Source organism: Rhinolophus ferrumequinum, chromosome 11, assembly GCF_004115265.2.
Source record: "Rhinolophus ferrumequinum isolate MPI-CBG mRhiFer1 chromosome 11, mRhiFer1_v1.p, whole genome shotgun sequence".
Taxonomy (NCBI): Eukaryota; Metazoa; Chordata; class Mammalia; order Chiroptera; family Rhinolophidae; genus Rhinolophus; species Rhinolophus ferrumequinum.
This window is the reverse complement of record NC_046294.1, coordinates 60,725,843-60,744,355: the sequence shown is the minus strand read 5'-3', so window position 1 is coordinate 60,744,355 and position 18,513 is coordinate 60,725,843. Positions and strand designations below refer to the sequence as shown.

The window sequence follows — 18,513 nt, the reverse complement described above, 5'->3', positions numbered from 1 at the left end:
GAATTATTCAAGGCCTATATGTAATCTGTCTCCCATAAACAGGTAGCATACCCTGGCCATGCCCTCCCCTCTTGCTGGAAATGGATTCTTCCTCTTGAAGGTTTGAATCCCTTGTAATCTGTACTCTACAGAGACTAAATGAGCTGCTTGTTCCCAAGCTCCACCATTCCTCAGTCTCCTCACACTTAGCACCATTCCAACCTGTCCATCTGCTTCCTCATTTCACGGTCCTAGGAAAAAGATAAACAAATTCTTTCTATAGCAATACTGTGAGTAACTCATATCGTTAGCCTTCTTCTGTATGTATCTTCTTTCTTGGATTTGATTTTACCCTCTTTGAGGGAAATCTTTTATACCAATAACTCTCAGCCACAATATCAAAAAGCTTTGATGAATAAAATCATTTGTTGTGAAAGTATCACATGCCATCAGTTCCCAAATTAGTTAAAATACCAACTAATGGTGCAGATTTAAGGTTATGCTTGCAATTGTTTTCATGTACTGGTATTCCAAATAATTCAGAGAGACAATGACAGAACTATCAGGATAGGAATCAAGTGTGCTACATATCGGACAATTGTCTTTTATTAGATGACAGCATGAAAAAAAAAAAAAGGCTGAAAAGGCCATATAATATGAACTTACATGGTTGTAAGCTTGAAGTGCCTTCATGATCAAGGCACCCATTCATTATCCTTGACAAACGTAGGGGCTTGATCACTCTGTGCTATTTGAGTTAATGACCAAAGAAAGATATATAGGGTGCTTTCTTGAGACTGCAAAGTATATGATTAAGACGTATAGAGACACAGAGTAACAGAGACTATCAATCAAAGGACTATCTACTTATAAACATATATCATCACCAGGTAGCATCTGAGGCTTGTCTTCCATGGAATAAGGAGAACTCCTCGCTTCAAAAAGCAAATTAGAGACAGTGTACTGTTATGGAGAAATGGAACTGGAAATTATCATACGGTATTAGTTCCACTTTGCCATTTCCTAACTGTGTAATGTTGGGCAAATCACTTAATCTCACTGAGCTTCAGTTTTATCATTTTTGAAAGGGGGATAAAAATGTTGATCCTATCTACCTTCAACAATCAGAGTGTTCCTAAAAGTGCTTTCTAAAGCACTACACAAATATAACGTGCTATTGTTTTGATTATGTGTCTGTATTAGGTAATTTAGTCCTTGACTTCATTTCCATTTACTCGAGTGTTTTTCTCTATGCATACATCTCTAATGCATATATCATCATGGCCATTTAAATTGTTTTTGTCAGTAAGATAGCTATCTACCTCCATTTGTGCTGTAACTGGGGAAATTTATATAAATGATTCTGCCATATTCTTATATATTATGGTGTATTTTTCAGTGTAATTGTCAAAATCAAGACATTAGGTTTTAAGTGAGGCTCAGAAAGAACTGTTTCCACCTAATTTAGAATGTCTGAATATAAACAATATCAAATTCCTCAGGATCTTTTAAAAACTGTATTTCACTTCGTAATTTAAAGCAAATTTTTGAAAATAAAATGTATTGATAAAAAGTTGAGTAAAGTAAGCATAAACTGGAATTGCAATTGCAAATTTCTGTTTATAATATTCTTAATTCATGAAATTCTCTTATTGATCTAATGATTTTCTGATGTCATTCCAAAGACATATTTGCTAATGATGTTCCAAGGTTTTTTTGTTTTGTTTTGTTTTTAATACTTGTTGTATTAGGAAGCTCAAAATCATACTACCTACATCTCTCCTGCCTACCCCTCAAGCCCCAAGTCACCGAGAGGTTTAGTAATTAAGATAACTTTTTCATAAAAAGAATTTGTTAATTTTCAGAAAATACATTTGCTTATTCTGATGCTCTGAAACTGCAACTTATGAAGGTACTAATAAGCCACGTAACAAAAGAGAGAATAAGGGCTTAGTTTTGGTTTTTTCCTATTCAATGAAATACTCTGAGAATTTTAATTGCTTATATGCTATTAATAAAACGCTAAACAAGTTCCGAGGAAAACACCACACAGACCATTCAACAACCATTTAAAATAAATGCAAAAATTCTGAATTCCATAGACTTTTTTTGATGGCCAAACTCTCTCTGTATTAACATTTGCTTCCTAATGATGGTGTGCCATGGGAAATTTCTCTGCAGGTTTGGGCAGATGGATAGAGAAATGGGGAGAAGTCATTAAGCTGTCATTCAGAAGTGGCTTAAATTAAATAAATTATTTGTGTGCCACATAGAAAAGAAGGAGGAGGAAAATAAACTTGTGAGAAAGATGTAAGATGTCATTGTGGCAAACCCAAATATTAAAAAAAAAAAAAAAATACACAAAGAAACCCTAGCCCTCAACAAACATTATAGAAATGTTTTTTTTTCCCAGAAACAATAAGCAAATTTAATAAACAATAAAACAATAGATTAATTACATAATATGATATTTGGCAAAAAGGTTAATTGGTGCTTGGAAACAGCAAGAAGGCTTTTTAGTGTTTCTGTTATTGCATTATTGTTTTGGCCAGTGTGTCCTCCTTTACAGATGTAAACAACAATTTGTCCTGTCTCTCCTCCGTTCCTCTTTCCTCCTCCTTCTTTTCCAATGTCCCGAAGGTGAAGTGATATAGACAGGTAAGGAACAGTTCCCTTTCCTTTTTCTTACCTCAGGCTTCTTAGACATATGTATAATCCTGATGCTTTAAAAAAAATAATAAATTCTCAGCCTAAGTAATAATAAACAACATTGGATCTTGATTGAATGAAGGTTTGATGGTGATAAATAATGCCTTGCAGAGGTGCTTTGCTTAATAAAGTACCCTCAGGTGTATTACTCTTTGGGTTCCTCCCAGAAATCATGTGAGGAGGGCAGGGGATGTTTACTTCTTCCATTTTTCACCAATAAGCAAAGAGTCTCAAAGTGTTAAGTGATTTGCCCAACGTCACTCAGGCCAGATTTTGGACCCACATTCTGGGTCCACTGCTATGCTGCCTCAATAAGCTTTCATCTCTGAGACGTTTCACTAAAACAGATATATATGAATTACAAAGAAGGAATAAACACTTCTTTTGTGATTTTCATGGTAAATATCAAGACCTGTGCTTTCATACTTAATGAAATTTCTTTTATCTGTATACACTGAGGACTATTCAGTACAGTGAGTTATATAAAAAATAGATATATCCAGAAGACAAAAAGAGAATTTCCTTAACACTGAATCATTTTTAAAGCTTAATTCTAACAGAAAAAATAATTCAGTATGAATTATTTTAAATGAAATGCATTTATCCATTCAATCACTTGCCCCAACATATTATTGACCACTTACTATGTTCTAGGTAATGCACTGGGTATTATGGACATAGCAGGCAACAAAGAACCCTCTGCATGTGCCTTCATAACACTCCATCCAGCAATAAGAAGCACATATGGCAAAGAGTTATCAAGTGCCTAATGCAGGGACTATGGGAACCTAACCTAGTCAGGGGTGGGGTCAGGAAAGCATTCTTCAAGAAAAGGCAATTAAGGTGACATTAAAAAAAAAGATAGGAAGTACTTAGGCTAAAAGGAAGAAAAGGCAGAGAAAACTGAACACAATAAAAGAGCATTTCAGGAAGAAGCAAAACGTGGAAAAGAAATAATGTGGAATTTAATGCAGTAGAGGTGATCGTGCAAGGATACAACTCAGGATGAGAAGACAGGCCACAGATCAAACCATATCGAACTCCAATTTTTGTTAGAGTTGGTCAGGTTAAAGAGAAACAACCAGAAATATTTAGGAATTTACCATATATTTTACTTTGCACTGAATTCTCTGTTCCTCAAACCAGAGCTCAAAACAGCACGGAGTATTGTTTTTATTTTCTGAAGTGTAGTATTCATAAGGAATGTAAAAACTAACCCTTACATACCTTCTTACCAAACCCTTTTAACGAGATTGTTATTTTCCAAGCATCCAGGCTGGCAGATCCAGAATTAGAACCCAGATTTTAGGATCCTTTGTCCATTGCCTTTTCCAGAACACCACACAATGGCCCTGTTAGCTTGAGACTCCTATCCATCCATCAAATGCTTATTAAGATTCTGCTGTGTCAGTGAACAAGACAGATAAGTTCCCTGTCTTCGTGGAAACTACATTCTACTAATAAACAGGCTAATGTCATAAGTTGCTTTTACAAAAAGGTTTCTAGTTGTAGAAAAAAAAGTCTTTTATTACCTAAGAAATGAAAAATGAAGTACTCAGATTTGGACTCCATTTCTCTGGCATCTCCTCTGTCCATTTCCACTGTTACTCAGCTTGTCTGGTGCTCTCTCTCCCACATGACAATGGGCGCTGTGAGCAAAGGCCTGGATGGGAAGGATGTCAATATTTCCTGCAGATTGGTTTGTTAGGATAGTTTCCTTCTCACACATTCATCCAAAGGTTTTACAATCTGCTGTCACGTTTTTGGGCATGGCTACTGTGATCCCAAAGACTGTCATTGTTTATATCCAAAGTTATGTGCCATAAAAACTTTTCTGTGCCAGGAGCTAGAACTTCCCTAGAGTAAAACTTGGAGAATAAATCCAGTTATACTTCTAGTTTCTAGACCATGTTTTGTATTAAAAGTGGCCTCAGAGACCTAAAAGATTAATTGTCCTCCCAACATGCTTATTTCTTATCCTGTAGGTAGGAGAGAAAGGGGTTTGTTGGCAACTACCCTCCCAATCAAATCCTATAAATAACCTGGCCCATTTCTTCTGTGTCATGTTCCAGGAGTTAGTGCACACCTGGGAAGAAGAAAAGTAATACACTAAAATCATAAAAAGTGGCAGGTCAGATTAATACAAAACGTAAAAACAAACCCTGAAACTCTCCTGGAAACGAAAGGTAACAGGTTGGCAGGGCCCTTTCCACTACTGGAGATGCACAGCAACCTCCAAACCTGGAAATAATCTGTCCATCCTTTTCAGGAAGAGGAGAGGGGTGGGAGTGAAGGACATCTCACATTCCAGAATTCTGAGGTATCCCAGGTTGCAATATGTTGTATAGACTGAATGGAATGAGAGATCAAAGGAAGAAGTGGAGAAAGGAAGACCACAAAGTGGAAATGGACAGATGAAGAAATGGGAAGGGAAGCAGTGGGGAAAAGAGGCAGAAATCATTTTGTTATAGGGGCTGCAGAGACCATGGTCTGTTATCAAGGGAGTTGGGTGTCTCAGGCAGAGTAGATCTGGCAGTTGCAGTCAGACAGCCCCAAGGCAGGGGGGCTCCAAACACAATTCAGTCCCTGCCTGGCAAAGGCAGGTCAGCGCTCTGTTTAGGCCTCCTCCAGGTGGCCAAGGGAGCAATAGGAACCCAGAGAGAAAGGACAGCTTTCTGTTAGAGTTTCTCAGTTTGCGAAATACCTGTTGCAGAATCACTTTGGATAGCAGGGGTGCAGAATGCTTGTAAAATGCATCAATGATTGGAACCCAATCCAGATTATCAGAATCTCTTGGGGTCCTGCCCTGGGATATTTGGCAAGTGCTCTAGATGAGTTTCAGCCACAATTGAGTTTAATAATCACTTGCTGAGATGATAAGATTGGGTAGCCGAAGTCTTTTGTCCACAGACAGCCCAAAGCTATCTCTTGGTCACCTAGAAAACAGCTATCTGGACATAACAGACCCCTTGTTACAGACATCTTGAATTCCTTTGTGATGAGAAATCACACCCAGCTCTCTCCATGTGCCATCCATGAAGGTTAGGCCCCATCCTCTTCTGACCATACATGAGGTTCCTAACAGAGAGTCTGTAGCTTCAGAGTCTGTTGTGTCATTTTTTCCAGTAAGTCAGTCTCTGAGGCTGAAGCACCAATTGCATCCTCATCAGAGAAGCTTTCATACACCACGATGGAACCAAGAAGGGAAGAGGGAAAAAGGCCTTTAGAAATCATGTCATGTCATCAAGACCCTAATTTGAAAGCAATATGCTAGGTGCCAAAGGCAATATACTGCATATTCTCTCAGGATTGTTATTTCAAGTCTTAGACCTAAAATAAATGTGTGAGGAAAATTTCTGTGAAGTAGAAAAGTTCTAATTAATTATAACTTCCTGTATGTTTACTGAATTTGGATTTTCCAGCAGATAAGCCAGACTAAGTAAAACTACGTTCAAAGTCAAGAGTTCAGACAGAAATCCCTAGTTAAATACACCCACCATTGGCCTTGCTGAATAAAAACTGAACTGGAACCACTGTCTACGTCCTGGTAACCCTTGACTCTTACCTCTTTTCTCCCCTTTGATGACTAGGTTAGTGAGATGATGTCCTATTTCTAACGTTTCCTTTCAGAGGCTGCGAACTTTAGGAAGCCTTCGGCCTGTACCAGGCACTTCTGGACTCAATCACAATACTGCAATCCCTCGTTTCTATGTTTGCAGTATAACCAGCTGTTGCACTCCCGGGTGGGCTAAGAACTATTGCGGAACCCATAAATACTCCTTCATCCTAACTAATAACCCCTTTTACACACTTTCGTGGAAATGATCAACGGAAGGCCAGATATAAGAAAGAAGCCTTAAATTACAAAGAAAATCCACTTCCCAGGTCTCTTTCCATGGTGTGCTTTTGATGCCTTATTTCCTAATAGAACAAAGAAAGTCCTTCCCAATCCAAGCCCCATAACCACCCACCACTGGGAAAACCTGTCCAGGACCTCGCTGAGTCACATCTGTCTTTCTTCTCCCCGCAGCTCCAACGGAAAATCCGTCACATGGGCCCAGAACGAGAGGAGCAGCCGGGGGCAGCACCTGTGGCAGCGGCTGTCCATCCACATCAACAAGAAAGAGAATCCCAATCAAACGGCCGTCATCAAGCCCTTCCCCAAAAGCACGGAGAGCCGCGGCCTGAGCGCGGGAGGCGCGGGCGCGGGCGCCAGCGCCGGGGTCACGGGCAGCGCGAGCTGCTCGGCGGCCGCTAATCCCGGCGGGTCTGAGCCTCCGGACGCCGGCTCCAAAGCGCTCTACGAGGTAGCGGAGACCGAGGAGCGCCTCCCCGCGCCGGTGCGCCCGCGCTCGCCGTCGCCCATCAGCACCCTGAGCCACCGAGCGGGCTCAGCCAGCCGCACCGACGACGACGTGCCGTCGCTGCAGTCGGAGCCCGCAGCGCGCAGCAGCTCCTCGCAGGGCTCGCTCATGGAGCAGATCAGCAGCGTGGTGACCCGCTTCACCGCCAACATCAGCGAGCTCAACTCCATGATGCTGTCCACCGCGGCTCCTGGCCCCAGCGTGGGCGCCCCGCTCTGCTCTTCCTACCTGATCCCCAAAGAGATCCAGCTGCCCACGACCATGACGACGTTCGCCGAAATCCAGCCTCTGCCCGCCATCGAGGTCACGGCCGGCGCGCAGCCCGCTGCAACCGCCACGCCGGCTGGGGGCGCTGCCCTTGAGACCCCTGCGGTCGGGCCTGAGGCCGCGGCTGCCAAGCCGGACCTGGAGGAGTTGGTGGCTCTCACCCCTCCGTCCCCCTTCAGAGACTCGGTGGACTCGGGGAGTACAACCCCCAACTCTCCAGTTTCCGAGTCGGCCCTCTGTATCCCATCGTCTCCCAAATATGACACACTGATCATAAGAGATTACACTCAGAGCTCCTCGTCGTTGTGAATGACATTGGAAACCACGCTGGATTCTGCGAACGTTGCTGAGACAGCCGGTGTTCACACAGACACAGGGACAAGCGTAGTCGCCTGGTTAAGACCTGAGGTGGAAGATGCCTAGTAAACCCTTAGTGGAAACATGAAATTAACAGTGCTATTTAATTAACATCAACCGACCGACCGACGAAGACACCAACTACAAATCTTTTGGCAGATTTTCTTCTAGTGGCCTTAGAAAACATGGGCTTTTAAGAAACACTGCTTATATTTTTGAGGGCTGACAAGGAGTCTGTTGAAACAGTTACATATCAAGTTCTTTGCTCTAGGGAAGCAATGAGTGTGAAACAGCATAATGGAGGGGGGAAAGCATAGTTAATAAGCAATTGTAAAATGTTTTGTTTGTTTACTTTAGTTCTTTTCCCAGAAGATTCTTTGATTCATCAAACATGAATGTACATTTTCTAACAAACTCAAAATCTGGGACCAAAACGTTAAGCTTTCTCTCTCCCTTTTTATTTTTAATTTTCTTTCTTTTGTTTTTCCTTTAAAGACCTTGAAAAACAGGAACTTGGGCCCGGTATTAACTGAGGCATTGTGAATGTGTCCCAGACATATCACACAACTGGATAATGACTGCTGCGCTGATGTATGCAGGGCTTTTTCCAGAGACTTTCCTCTCCAATTTGGTTGTGAAATCCTCTTTCAAAAGCCTGCATCCGGGATTCCACCTCGTTATTTCAATTCACCTCCATTAATCAACAAAACCAGTGGAAGATTTCTTGACTATTTCACCATGTTGCCAATCAATACTGGAGTAGCAAAAAAATATTTTCTGGAATACTGTTTTGTAATTCCCTCACTGAGGTGCGTTGTGTAGCTGGAAATTCTCTTTATAATAATAATAATAATAATAATAATAATAATAATAATAATAATAATAATTCTTAAACTCCAGCTAAGCTATCTCTTTCATAAAATGTGGCCACTCCTCCTTATGAATGCTGTTCCGTTAGCAGTGCCAGTTAAAATATTAACATATGCATTTGGACTCTTCATTCCTTTCTTTTGAGAACCTGATGCACAAAAAGCTCCTGTGTTCTTTTCAAGTCCCACCAACTGGAAGAGTGGTCCATGGACCCAATGAAGACATTGTCACGATCATAGGGACTGTTCAAAAAATTAATGCAGTCTTAACACACTGGAAAACTTAAACTGTGTCAAGTCAGCTTAGCAGAAATTTAGCCATGCCAGTGAGCAGTCATTTTAACTTTTCTTGGCTGCTTAAACAGGGCAGCTATGAACTGTGACAAATGTAGAATATTTTTTCAAAGCAATACAAAATACTTAAAACAGAGGAACCTTAATAAATATAAACCACACAATCTTTCTTAGCCATTCCAAAAACAGACAAAGTGATTATTAATTTCCTTTTAAAAATAATCATTAATATGATTTTGTATACTTCATAGTGTCACTTTTTAAATAGTGCATAAAAGAGATTTAAAGTTATAATAGAAATACTTGTGCTTTGATAGCCTCATAGATAGAATTCATAGCTCAAGATATGCATTTACTATCATCTCCTTCTTCCTCCCATTGCATCTATCCTCAGGTGCCATTTTTATTTTTTTTAAATAAGGATAGTAATAAAAGGAGGAGGTGTCCTATAAATTCAAAGTTCAGTTGACCGAGCCTTATACTAAAGATAGCCTTATGAAAAAGATTTCCTATGAGGCAGAAGTGTATTTTTGGAAGAGAGAAAAATAAGTAAAACCTTTTCGTTTTGCTCAATATCCTTATTTTGGTATATATTTTGTAATTTCACATCTACTTAAAGAATTAAGAAATGGAAATATATCCATTGGAATAATTTAACATTCTCCACTTTTAAAAGCTATTATAAACATACTGCTTGATTTTCCTTTCCTGATACCTGTTCCTAGATTACATTTTAAATCAAATATCCCAATATGAAATATTAAAAGCTAACATTAATTTACTAAAATATACATTAAATTGAACCTTCTATGACAGATTTAAAAGTAACATCATCAGATCACCCTGATCCCAAATATTATAATGAGACCCTTGAAACAGAGCAAATCTAAGTTTTATGGCTCCATTGAAAGCAATGTTTGCCTCTACTTCAAATAATGTAAATATTTTGAGGTATTATTATCCCTGGAACCTCATCAAAAGAACATTCACCTGGGGATTACTGTCTTGACTTGTTAGACATTGAAACCTTTCTCAGTATGCTCTACTATCTAAGTTTCAAAATTTGTTTCATAAAAGCCTATGTTGATTTCCATTTTGTTCTCAAGTACAGGCTTCACTGTATTGACCAATAGACAGACATTTTTTTGAACTTTATCCATGATCAAATTCCTTTTCTAAGTTTTTATAACATATTTCTTTAAAAAGCACACTACTCTATGAAAAAATTCATTAGAAATTAAAATTTAATGAAAATAAATTAGCATGTGATAATTCCATATGAAATTACAGTCAACTGTAAGAAAAAATAATTCATCCAATTAGAGAACAAGATGTATTTTTCTCTGTATTTCTATAGCCTTTGCCATTTCATTCAATACATTGTATAATACATACTATTAGTAATGCATTCTTGAGATCCTTTATTTTGGAATGATGCTAACTCTGTCTCTTTGCCAATTCTAATACAGGTTCCAAGTAATAACTCTACAATACAAAGCGAACTGAATATTCATTCTAGGGCTAGGATATGAACTTCACAACTCATTTGGGTACCTATTTTCATTGAATTTCCTTGAAAACAATCTGTTCCTGGTGCCCAGTGATAATTCAGTCGGGACTAAAAGGAAGGGGAAAGTACAGTGAAATACTAAGTTTCAGAAAAGTGGCCCTAAAGGACAATTTGTTCCCAGGAAGAAGAAAAGAGGAAGAAGGAAGAAGGAAGAAGGAAGAAGAAGAAGGAGGAAGAGGAGGAGGAGGAGGAGGAGGAGGAGGAGGAGGAGGAGGAGGAGGAAGGAAGAAGGAAGAAGGAAGAAATCTGGTTTGATCAAGTTATATGGACTATCTAAGCAGTCTACTCATTCTTTGATTTTGGGAGAGGAGTGGGGTCAGCCTGAGAAGACCATATCTGGATTGGGAAGAACCATCTCTCTAGGTTAGGGGTGGGGGACAGAAAGGGAGTGTAGAAAGGAGAACCACATGAGATTTGACTGAAGCAAAACAGAAAAGCAAATCCCCAATTGTGCTAAGCCTTGATAGTAACAGTCTTCCCCAAGCTAATGTTGTTACCAGCAAGTGATCAGGAACACTAGGAGCTATTTCTGACTGTAAATGAATTGTATAATGGCTCTGCTGCAGTTCTGTGACTTCCAAGCCAGGAATTACATACTTATTAAGAAAAAATAAAAAAAAACATTTCCTATGCTAGTCTCCCAGCAAAATGTACATGTTTTGGAGACTTCAAAGGTATTATCTGAGTTCACATTTAGCCACAGCTTATTAATAACCCTCAAGCTGTCAGAATCTCTATAGTTACCATTTACAATTTTATACTGTGAAAAAATATAGATCAGTGAAAAGCATAAAGATAAATCAGAATTTAAAGAGGGTCTGAGGCCTGGGAGATTCTCTATCTGTTGAAGAATGAGGCATGTATAAAATAGTTGGCTGCATTGCACTGATCTTCCCAATGTGAACAAATATACTATGTATATTGTGTGTATTTCTAGATTTCAATGGCAGCTGCTGGTGGTGTTGTAATTAGAAAATCTATATAGAATATAGATGTTTTAGGGAGGTGGTGCCAATCCTAAAAGATTTGTGTGGGCTACAAGTGCTTGTACTTACTTTTTTCTGCACTTACAACTGATTTGGTTTTAAAATTGTGTGCGCGTATCTGTTTTTCTGTTGTTGCAGCTTGTACTATTAAAACAATAGAGAATGTTAAATTATTTTGATGTGAATTGCAAATGATTTTTTTCATAAAGTTTAACATTTTTATCAGTATTGTTTCTCTTTGTACTTGTACAAACGTGTTTTATTTTAGCATTTTAAAATACACTTGCCTGTTTCTCAGTTGTCTAAATCATGTTATAGTTGGTGTTTGTGAAGTCAGTTACTTTTTGAAAAACATTAAAAAAGAAACTATGATATGACTTTAAGATTCTTCCCCTTAAATGTTTAGAATGTTGTCTTAACAGTGTTTTCTCAGACCCAGAAAAAAGAGCAACACTCTTATTTAATTTTAAATTCTGAATGATCTACACTTTTGAATTATGGAGTTTACAAAGTAGTCTGTAGACAGTATATTAAAATAAAAATATAAACCAACCACATACCAACCAGAAATGCTGTCTCCAAAGAAATTGACAAACACTTTTTAAGACATAATACTTTTTTAAAAACAAGGAAGCATGTAGGGACTATGCCTTGATTTTTGTGTCTGGGACTATAAATTATAGATATAATTCCACAGTTATCTGTGTTAATCAAAGTATCACAAAAATACTAATATAGATTGTATGTGTAGATATATGTACATGTATACAGATACACACATCTATGTAGGTATTTCATTTTGGGGCCCATCTATACATGTTTTTGTGGGTGTATTTGTGTTTCTCTGTGCATGTATGGGAATACATATATAATATTTCTAGAAAAAAATTTTACTTGTCAAATCACTTTTTACTCAAATGATTCTTAAGTAAGCACATTTACACTCCCTGGACACAAATTAGCTAAAACCTAAAAGCATAATGTAGGCGAGATGCTTAATATGTGGGAGAGAAAGGCAATGCAGATTTTAAAATACAGCTTCTCTCCACTTCCCTTCATTGTATTATTTATACACATATGATATACACACATATTCTTATAGCACATATGGAAATTGATACAAAATATGTTTTATCTTTAAAAAGGAACCCATTTTTTGTGCTTTGTCAGACTTTCCTGCTTTGGTGTCTTCTATTCTGAAGTAATACAAATGAACATATGTTTATATAAACTTGAGGTTGAGGTAAGATATCAGGACTGCATACAGAAAATTATCTTTTAAAGATCAAAAGAGTCTTGTGAGACTCTGTAGAATCATGGAAGGCCAGCCAAAATCAGCTAATGCAATAGAAATGACATTGAATTAAAAGTCAGGGTCTATTACCTTGTCCCATATGAACTTGGCTAAATTACCCATGACTTCTCTATAATTCAATTCCTCTTTCTTTAAATTCAGAAGTGAATTACAATAACCTGTGAAATTTATTTCCTTTCCATTATTCTTGGTGTATGCTAAATGTTCAATAGGTATTATCTATTATTAGTGGCAACATATACAGTTAATATTCAGCAGGCAGCTTAGATATGTTACATCCAATATTACTTGTGGAGCTATTCTTGTCTAACTTAAAGCATACCTCATTGGAGGGAAGCCTACTGATATTTGAACTCATATGCAACCTTGGAACTGTCCATCTAGGATGACTTAGAAAACTGACCTTAAGCACCATAAAACGAATGTTTTTCTTCTGTAATAATCTATGCTGAATGTTGGTCCATTTTTTGGTTGTACTGTACATGAATGATCACTTTTTAAAAAAATAAGCAATTCTTAAACATTGACTTTTTTATGGTAGCAAGCAAGAGAAACAGGTAAATGGACAGGATTATATTAATGAACTTATCTCCTTCAACAAAAGCACAGTATTTACAGGTTTTTCTCAAAGTATTTCAAAATTCAAAGTAAATTACTACATTTCACCCTGTTTATTATTTTTTGAGAATAATTTTAATAGTGAAATTCTATGAGAAACCCTTTAAACTCAGCTTCTTTGAACATTCGTAGAATCCTAAACCAAAAGTATTTACAGGAAAACTTAGCTTACCCTCAACAAGAATAAATATTTTAAATCAACTTTTACTGCAGACCAAAGGCATTTATTTTTGCCAAGACATAATAAGACTTTTTGAGGTATACAACCTATATAAGCATTTTATATAGACAGGTTAATTATGTTAATGACATATATATATGTCATATATATATATATATATATATATATATATATATATATATATATATATATCTCAGACATATTTGATATCTGATACCCAGCTTGTATTTATTTATACCCAGCTTGTATTTTTATTCATTGAGATAAAGCTTTTCATAACTATTATATTTCTATAACAGGTTAATCTTATATTATGTAAATGATATATTCATGAAAATCGCATAAAACAGTAAGTTGGTTTTTCTGAACTGCTAAATAGTAGTAAGTGTTTCATAAAATGAAAGTTTTTAGAGTTTTGAAAGTTTGGAAAACATAATAACTTCAAATGAAATGGTTGCCTTCACCACAGAACTTGCCAGTCTTTAAATTTGCTAATATACGTTAACTTTGAAAGCCTTTCTCTCTCTCTCTCTCTCTCTCTCTCTCTCTCTCTCTCTCTCTCTCTCTCTCTCTCTCTCTCTCTCTCTGTAGTCTCAGAGTAGAACTTTATGGAACACATTTTGGAAATGTTATGACATACATAAAATTTATAATTTGTACATACTTTCTTTTAGTCTTGAAAATTAATTGCTATTTCCATGATGATCTCCTAAGGCTTTTAGAGCAAAAAATATGAATTAATACAGTTATAGCATCACTTTCAGAGCTATTATTCTGAATCATGGGAAGTCTTGCTTTGTTTTATTATTCACTTTCTTCCTATTTCCTGATTCCTTAGAACTCCACAAGCACATTTATTCTCAGAGGTCAACTGAGGTCTGTTTGTTTGGGTTTTTTTTCTTTTTTCATAATACCTGTTGGGTGGTTCCCTAACTCTAACAGCCTCAGATGAAGTAATATGTGAGATAATAGCATTAGTAGATGTTGAATAGCCAGTGAATTGTATTCTAAGAGCAGCAGAAGTAAAATGGAGTAAAACTTAGAGGACTTAAGTAACATACACACCAAGAATAATCCAATTTATTTAGAGAATAGACATTCTTTTCACCATCCGTGAAACATTCAAAAGCATTAACCTTGAATTTGATGATGAAGGAAATCTTAATAAATTTCAAAAAGCAAAATCATATAGGCTATATTCACTGAGTTAAAAAAAACATAAAATTTTGAAATTAAAAAAAATAGATATCCAAAAGAAATATGTTCATTTAGAATCTTTTGCCCAAGTGGTTTTTTGGGATGAAGAGGAAAACTTAACTAAAATCACAGCCTACTTAGAAATGAACATTAGTGATGATCTTGCGTATTAAAATCTGTATAACAGTTAAAGCATAGTCCAAAGAATATATTTTACTCTAAATACATACATTTAAAAATAGACTAAAAATAAATTAATTAAATATTCAAATGAACATATTTAAAAATAAACAATTAAAAACAGAAAATACAAATACTAATTAATATTAAGTCCAAATTAATACAAGAAAGCAAACATCGAACAAAAAATTAAAAGCGATCATTCAAACCAAAATCTTTTAATTTGAAAAGACCAATACATTGACATTTATTAAACATAATCGAGTTAAACATAATCGAGTTACCCTTGATGTCTTCAATGTTCCAGAAACCACAATTAACATTAATAATGAGAAAGAAGTCATAGCTACGTGTATAGAGGATACATATAAGAAAACACTAGGTAAAACTTTATACTAATAAATTTGAAAATATAAATAAAATGGATATTATTTTGGAAAATATAAATTATCATATTAAAACCAAAACGTAGAAAACTCATACCAATAATGACAGACTATCATAAAAGGAAATTTTAAAATAACTCTAAAAAAAATAAACCTAAATATTTTACAGGTGAATTTCATCACAGTATATAAAAATAAAACATAGAAAAATATGGAAATATCTATAGATAATTTTATGATGTTTTTCTAACTTTGATACACAAGTCAGACAAGGAAAGAAATAAAACAGTTGGCTATTCTCATATGTGTAGATTATAAAATCCTAAAGTATTTATACATCAAATTGTGAAATTTAATAAACGAATAACCCTTCATGACTCTAGGATTTTAATGTTCAATATTAGAAAGTTGATTAATATATTTAATTACATTAACATATTAGGAAAACAATGTAATCTATATAACAGATATAGAAATAGTGATAAAATTCAACACCAATTCTGGTTAAAATAGAATAAAATAAATTAGTGACTAAAAAGAGAAGGGAATTTTCTTAAGATGGAAAAAAAATCTGTCAGAAACAGCAAATATGATACTAATAGAAAAATATTAGAATTCCCATTAGATCATGAATGAAAGATGTATGTCATATATGCACAATTTCTAAAGTGACAATGGAATTTTTGTTTAGAACTTGACATTTTTGAGATTTATAGAAAATGTAAGCATTAGGTATATTGGAACAGCTTTCCCTGAGACAACTACTTATACTGGACTATTATGGACAGGACATAGCCCCACTAATATTTAATGCGGTATTCAACATCCTAAATAAAACTTTAAGAAAAAGAAAGTAGACACTAACGCTTAAAGAAAGAAATCTACTACAAGCAGATTCATCCACCCATACAATCCATGGTACTCAAGAAATAAAATGTTAGTAATATGAAAAGACAAAACAGGAAAAAATAACTAGTGATGAGCTGTGTGACTTTGGGCAAGCAATTTCTTGTCAAGGGTTGCTCATGAACATTGTAAACTCTGCCAAAATAGCAGGGAAAGTTAAAGATATAAACACAATAATTTTTTAATTGTGAAAAACAGTATAGTATGTGCTTGACAAAGAGGAAGTAAAGGGGAATGGTGTAGGTAACAGCAATATATTGGAACACTTACCAAAGGGATTTTCAAATAACAAAAATATAAAGGATCAGTAGGAGCTGACCAGATAGATACAAGAGAGGAAAATATTAAGGGAACAGCACATTCACTGGCCAAGAAAGTGCGTGGAGTGTTCAGGGAAGTACCATTTGTTTAATATCACTAAATCCTTCTTGGGAGGATTAAATGAGATAATTATGAGGTAGGACAATTAAGTTCGCGAACTCATCCAAGAAAAAGTGCTACATACCTCATTGCTCAATGTCATCACAGTCACCTTCGAAGTACTCCCCTTGAGAAGCTATGCACTGACGTCAGAGCCTAGTCCACCCTTCAAAGAAATTTTGGACCTCTTTCTGGAATGGCCATCAGGGCTCTTGTCATATTACCCTTGATGTCTTCAATGTCATCAAAATGTCTCCCTTTCAACATTTCCTTTAGGTTCGGGTAAAGAAAGAAGTCATTGGGGGCCAGATCAGGTGAGTAGGGAGGGTGTTCCAGTGCAGTTATTTGTTTACTGGCTAAAAACTCCCTCACAGACAGTGCCATGTGAGCTGGTGCATTGTTGTGATGCAAGATCCACAAATTGTTGGCAAAAAGTTCAGGTCGTCTAACTTTTTTATGCAGCCTTTTCAGCGCTTCCAAGTAGTAAACTTGGTTAACTGTTTGTCCAGTTGGTACAAATTCAATGAGTAATCCCTCTGGTATCAAAAACTGTCAGCAACATCATTGCAACAAGTTTGCAAACTTAATTTTCGCAATTATTACATGATATATAAAGATGAAAAATAAATAATTTAATTTAAAATTACTTCTTTATCATTAACTACCTTAAAATTATTTATTTTTTAATTTTAACAGGGTGGTTATGAGATTACATATCACTGTGAAAGGGATTCACAAATCAAAGATTGAAAAATACTACATTTCCCCAATATATTTCTATATTATCTCTGTGGTTAATTTTAGCTTAAAAATCACTGAACTTTATAATATGAGTAGAAGCTTTAAATTATATCCATCTCAGCAATAATATTTCACAAGTAAGAAAAGGAACCTCTGTGTGTAGGTGAGACAGGCCTGACTAGTAAGTACGTCAATCTTAGCTCTGACTCAAAGGCAAAATCCAGAGCAGGTTTCAACTATGCTATTGCTTCAGACTGCCCTCTGTAACTTGAGCCTCTGCGTAACTACTAAGCAAACTATTCATTGGTATAACATTCTCTGGACTTTTGTTCTTAAAAGCTATGCAGCCTGTCAATAGAAGACCTGGCATTTAAAAGCATCTCTGATTCCAAGATCCATCAGCCAGTCCAATACGTCTTATCTCGTGTGACTTGACCCTGATGCTTCCCTCCAGAACAGCCCACACTTGAGTCCCATGCTTCTTTCCAGGCCCAGTGAAGAGACATTATCTTAAGGAGAAAAGCAAACATAGGCTTCTGGTGTTCACTTGACATAGGACAGGGCAAAACGGTGGTATTTCATCCAGCAGAACAGAACATCTTGCCCTGGGACACGCTGTCACCTGAAGGATAGGGGCCACTGCAATCCCTAAGATACACCCAAATCTGTTATGGGAGTAGTAGTTGTCTGGGCAAGTTTCTTAAAGAAGATGATGCTGAAGGTAGGACTTGAAGGACTATTAGACACAGGTTATTCTTGACAAAGGAAACAGCATGTACAAAGGCACAAGTGTGAAGTTCAACCTTCTGTGATAAATATGAAGGGATTTGGTAGTACCCAAGTGTAGGGTTCTTATGAGGAAGTGTCAAGAAAATGACTAAACAGTTAAAAAAAAAAAGAAAGAAAGAAAGAAAGGCTTGTATGCTTTGCTAAGGAGTTTAGACTTTACCTTTAAGGTGGTAAGAAGCCATTGAATTGATTTAAGAGATTGGCATGATCACCTTTTTGTTTATAAAGTATGATTGTACTAGAAAGCAATGGAAAAGGGTGCAGAAGGCAGCTGGGGGCAGATGGAACCATTATCAGGCAATCTACTTGACAAATAATGAGAGCAGAAACTGTGCAGATGGTGAAGCAGTAGTGATTTTAGGAAAACTTATGAAGGAGAATTGAT

The 18,513-nt window shown here is 36.4% G+C and overlaps 1 protein-coding gene across 3 annotated transcripts in view; it reads left to right on the top strand.

Annotated features, from left to right (window-relative positions):
* Nucleotides 1-10,570, top strand: part of GRM5 (glutamate metabotropic receptor 5) — a 454,770-nt gene extending 444,200 nt beyond the window's left edge. For all 3 annotated transcript variants that reach the window (XM_033121038.1, XM_033121039.1, XM_033121040.1), the window contains 2 exons: nucleotides 6,719-8,485; nucleotides 10,309-10,570. In XM_033121038.1, coding sequence (XP_032976929.1) covers nucleotides 6,719-7,628 — 910 coding nt within the window. In that variant the 3' untranslated portion in view covers nucleotides 7,629-8,485; nucleotides 10,309-10,570. The remainder of the gene's footprint in view (nucleotides 1-6,718; nucleotides 8,486-10,308) is intronic.
* Nucleotides 10,571-18,513: the final 7,943 nt, after the last annotated feature.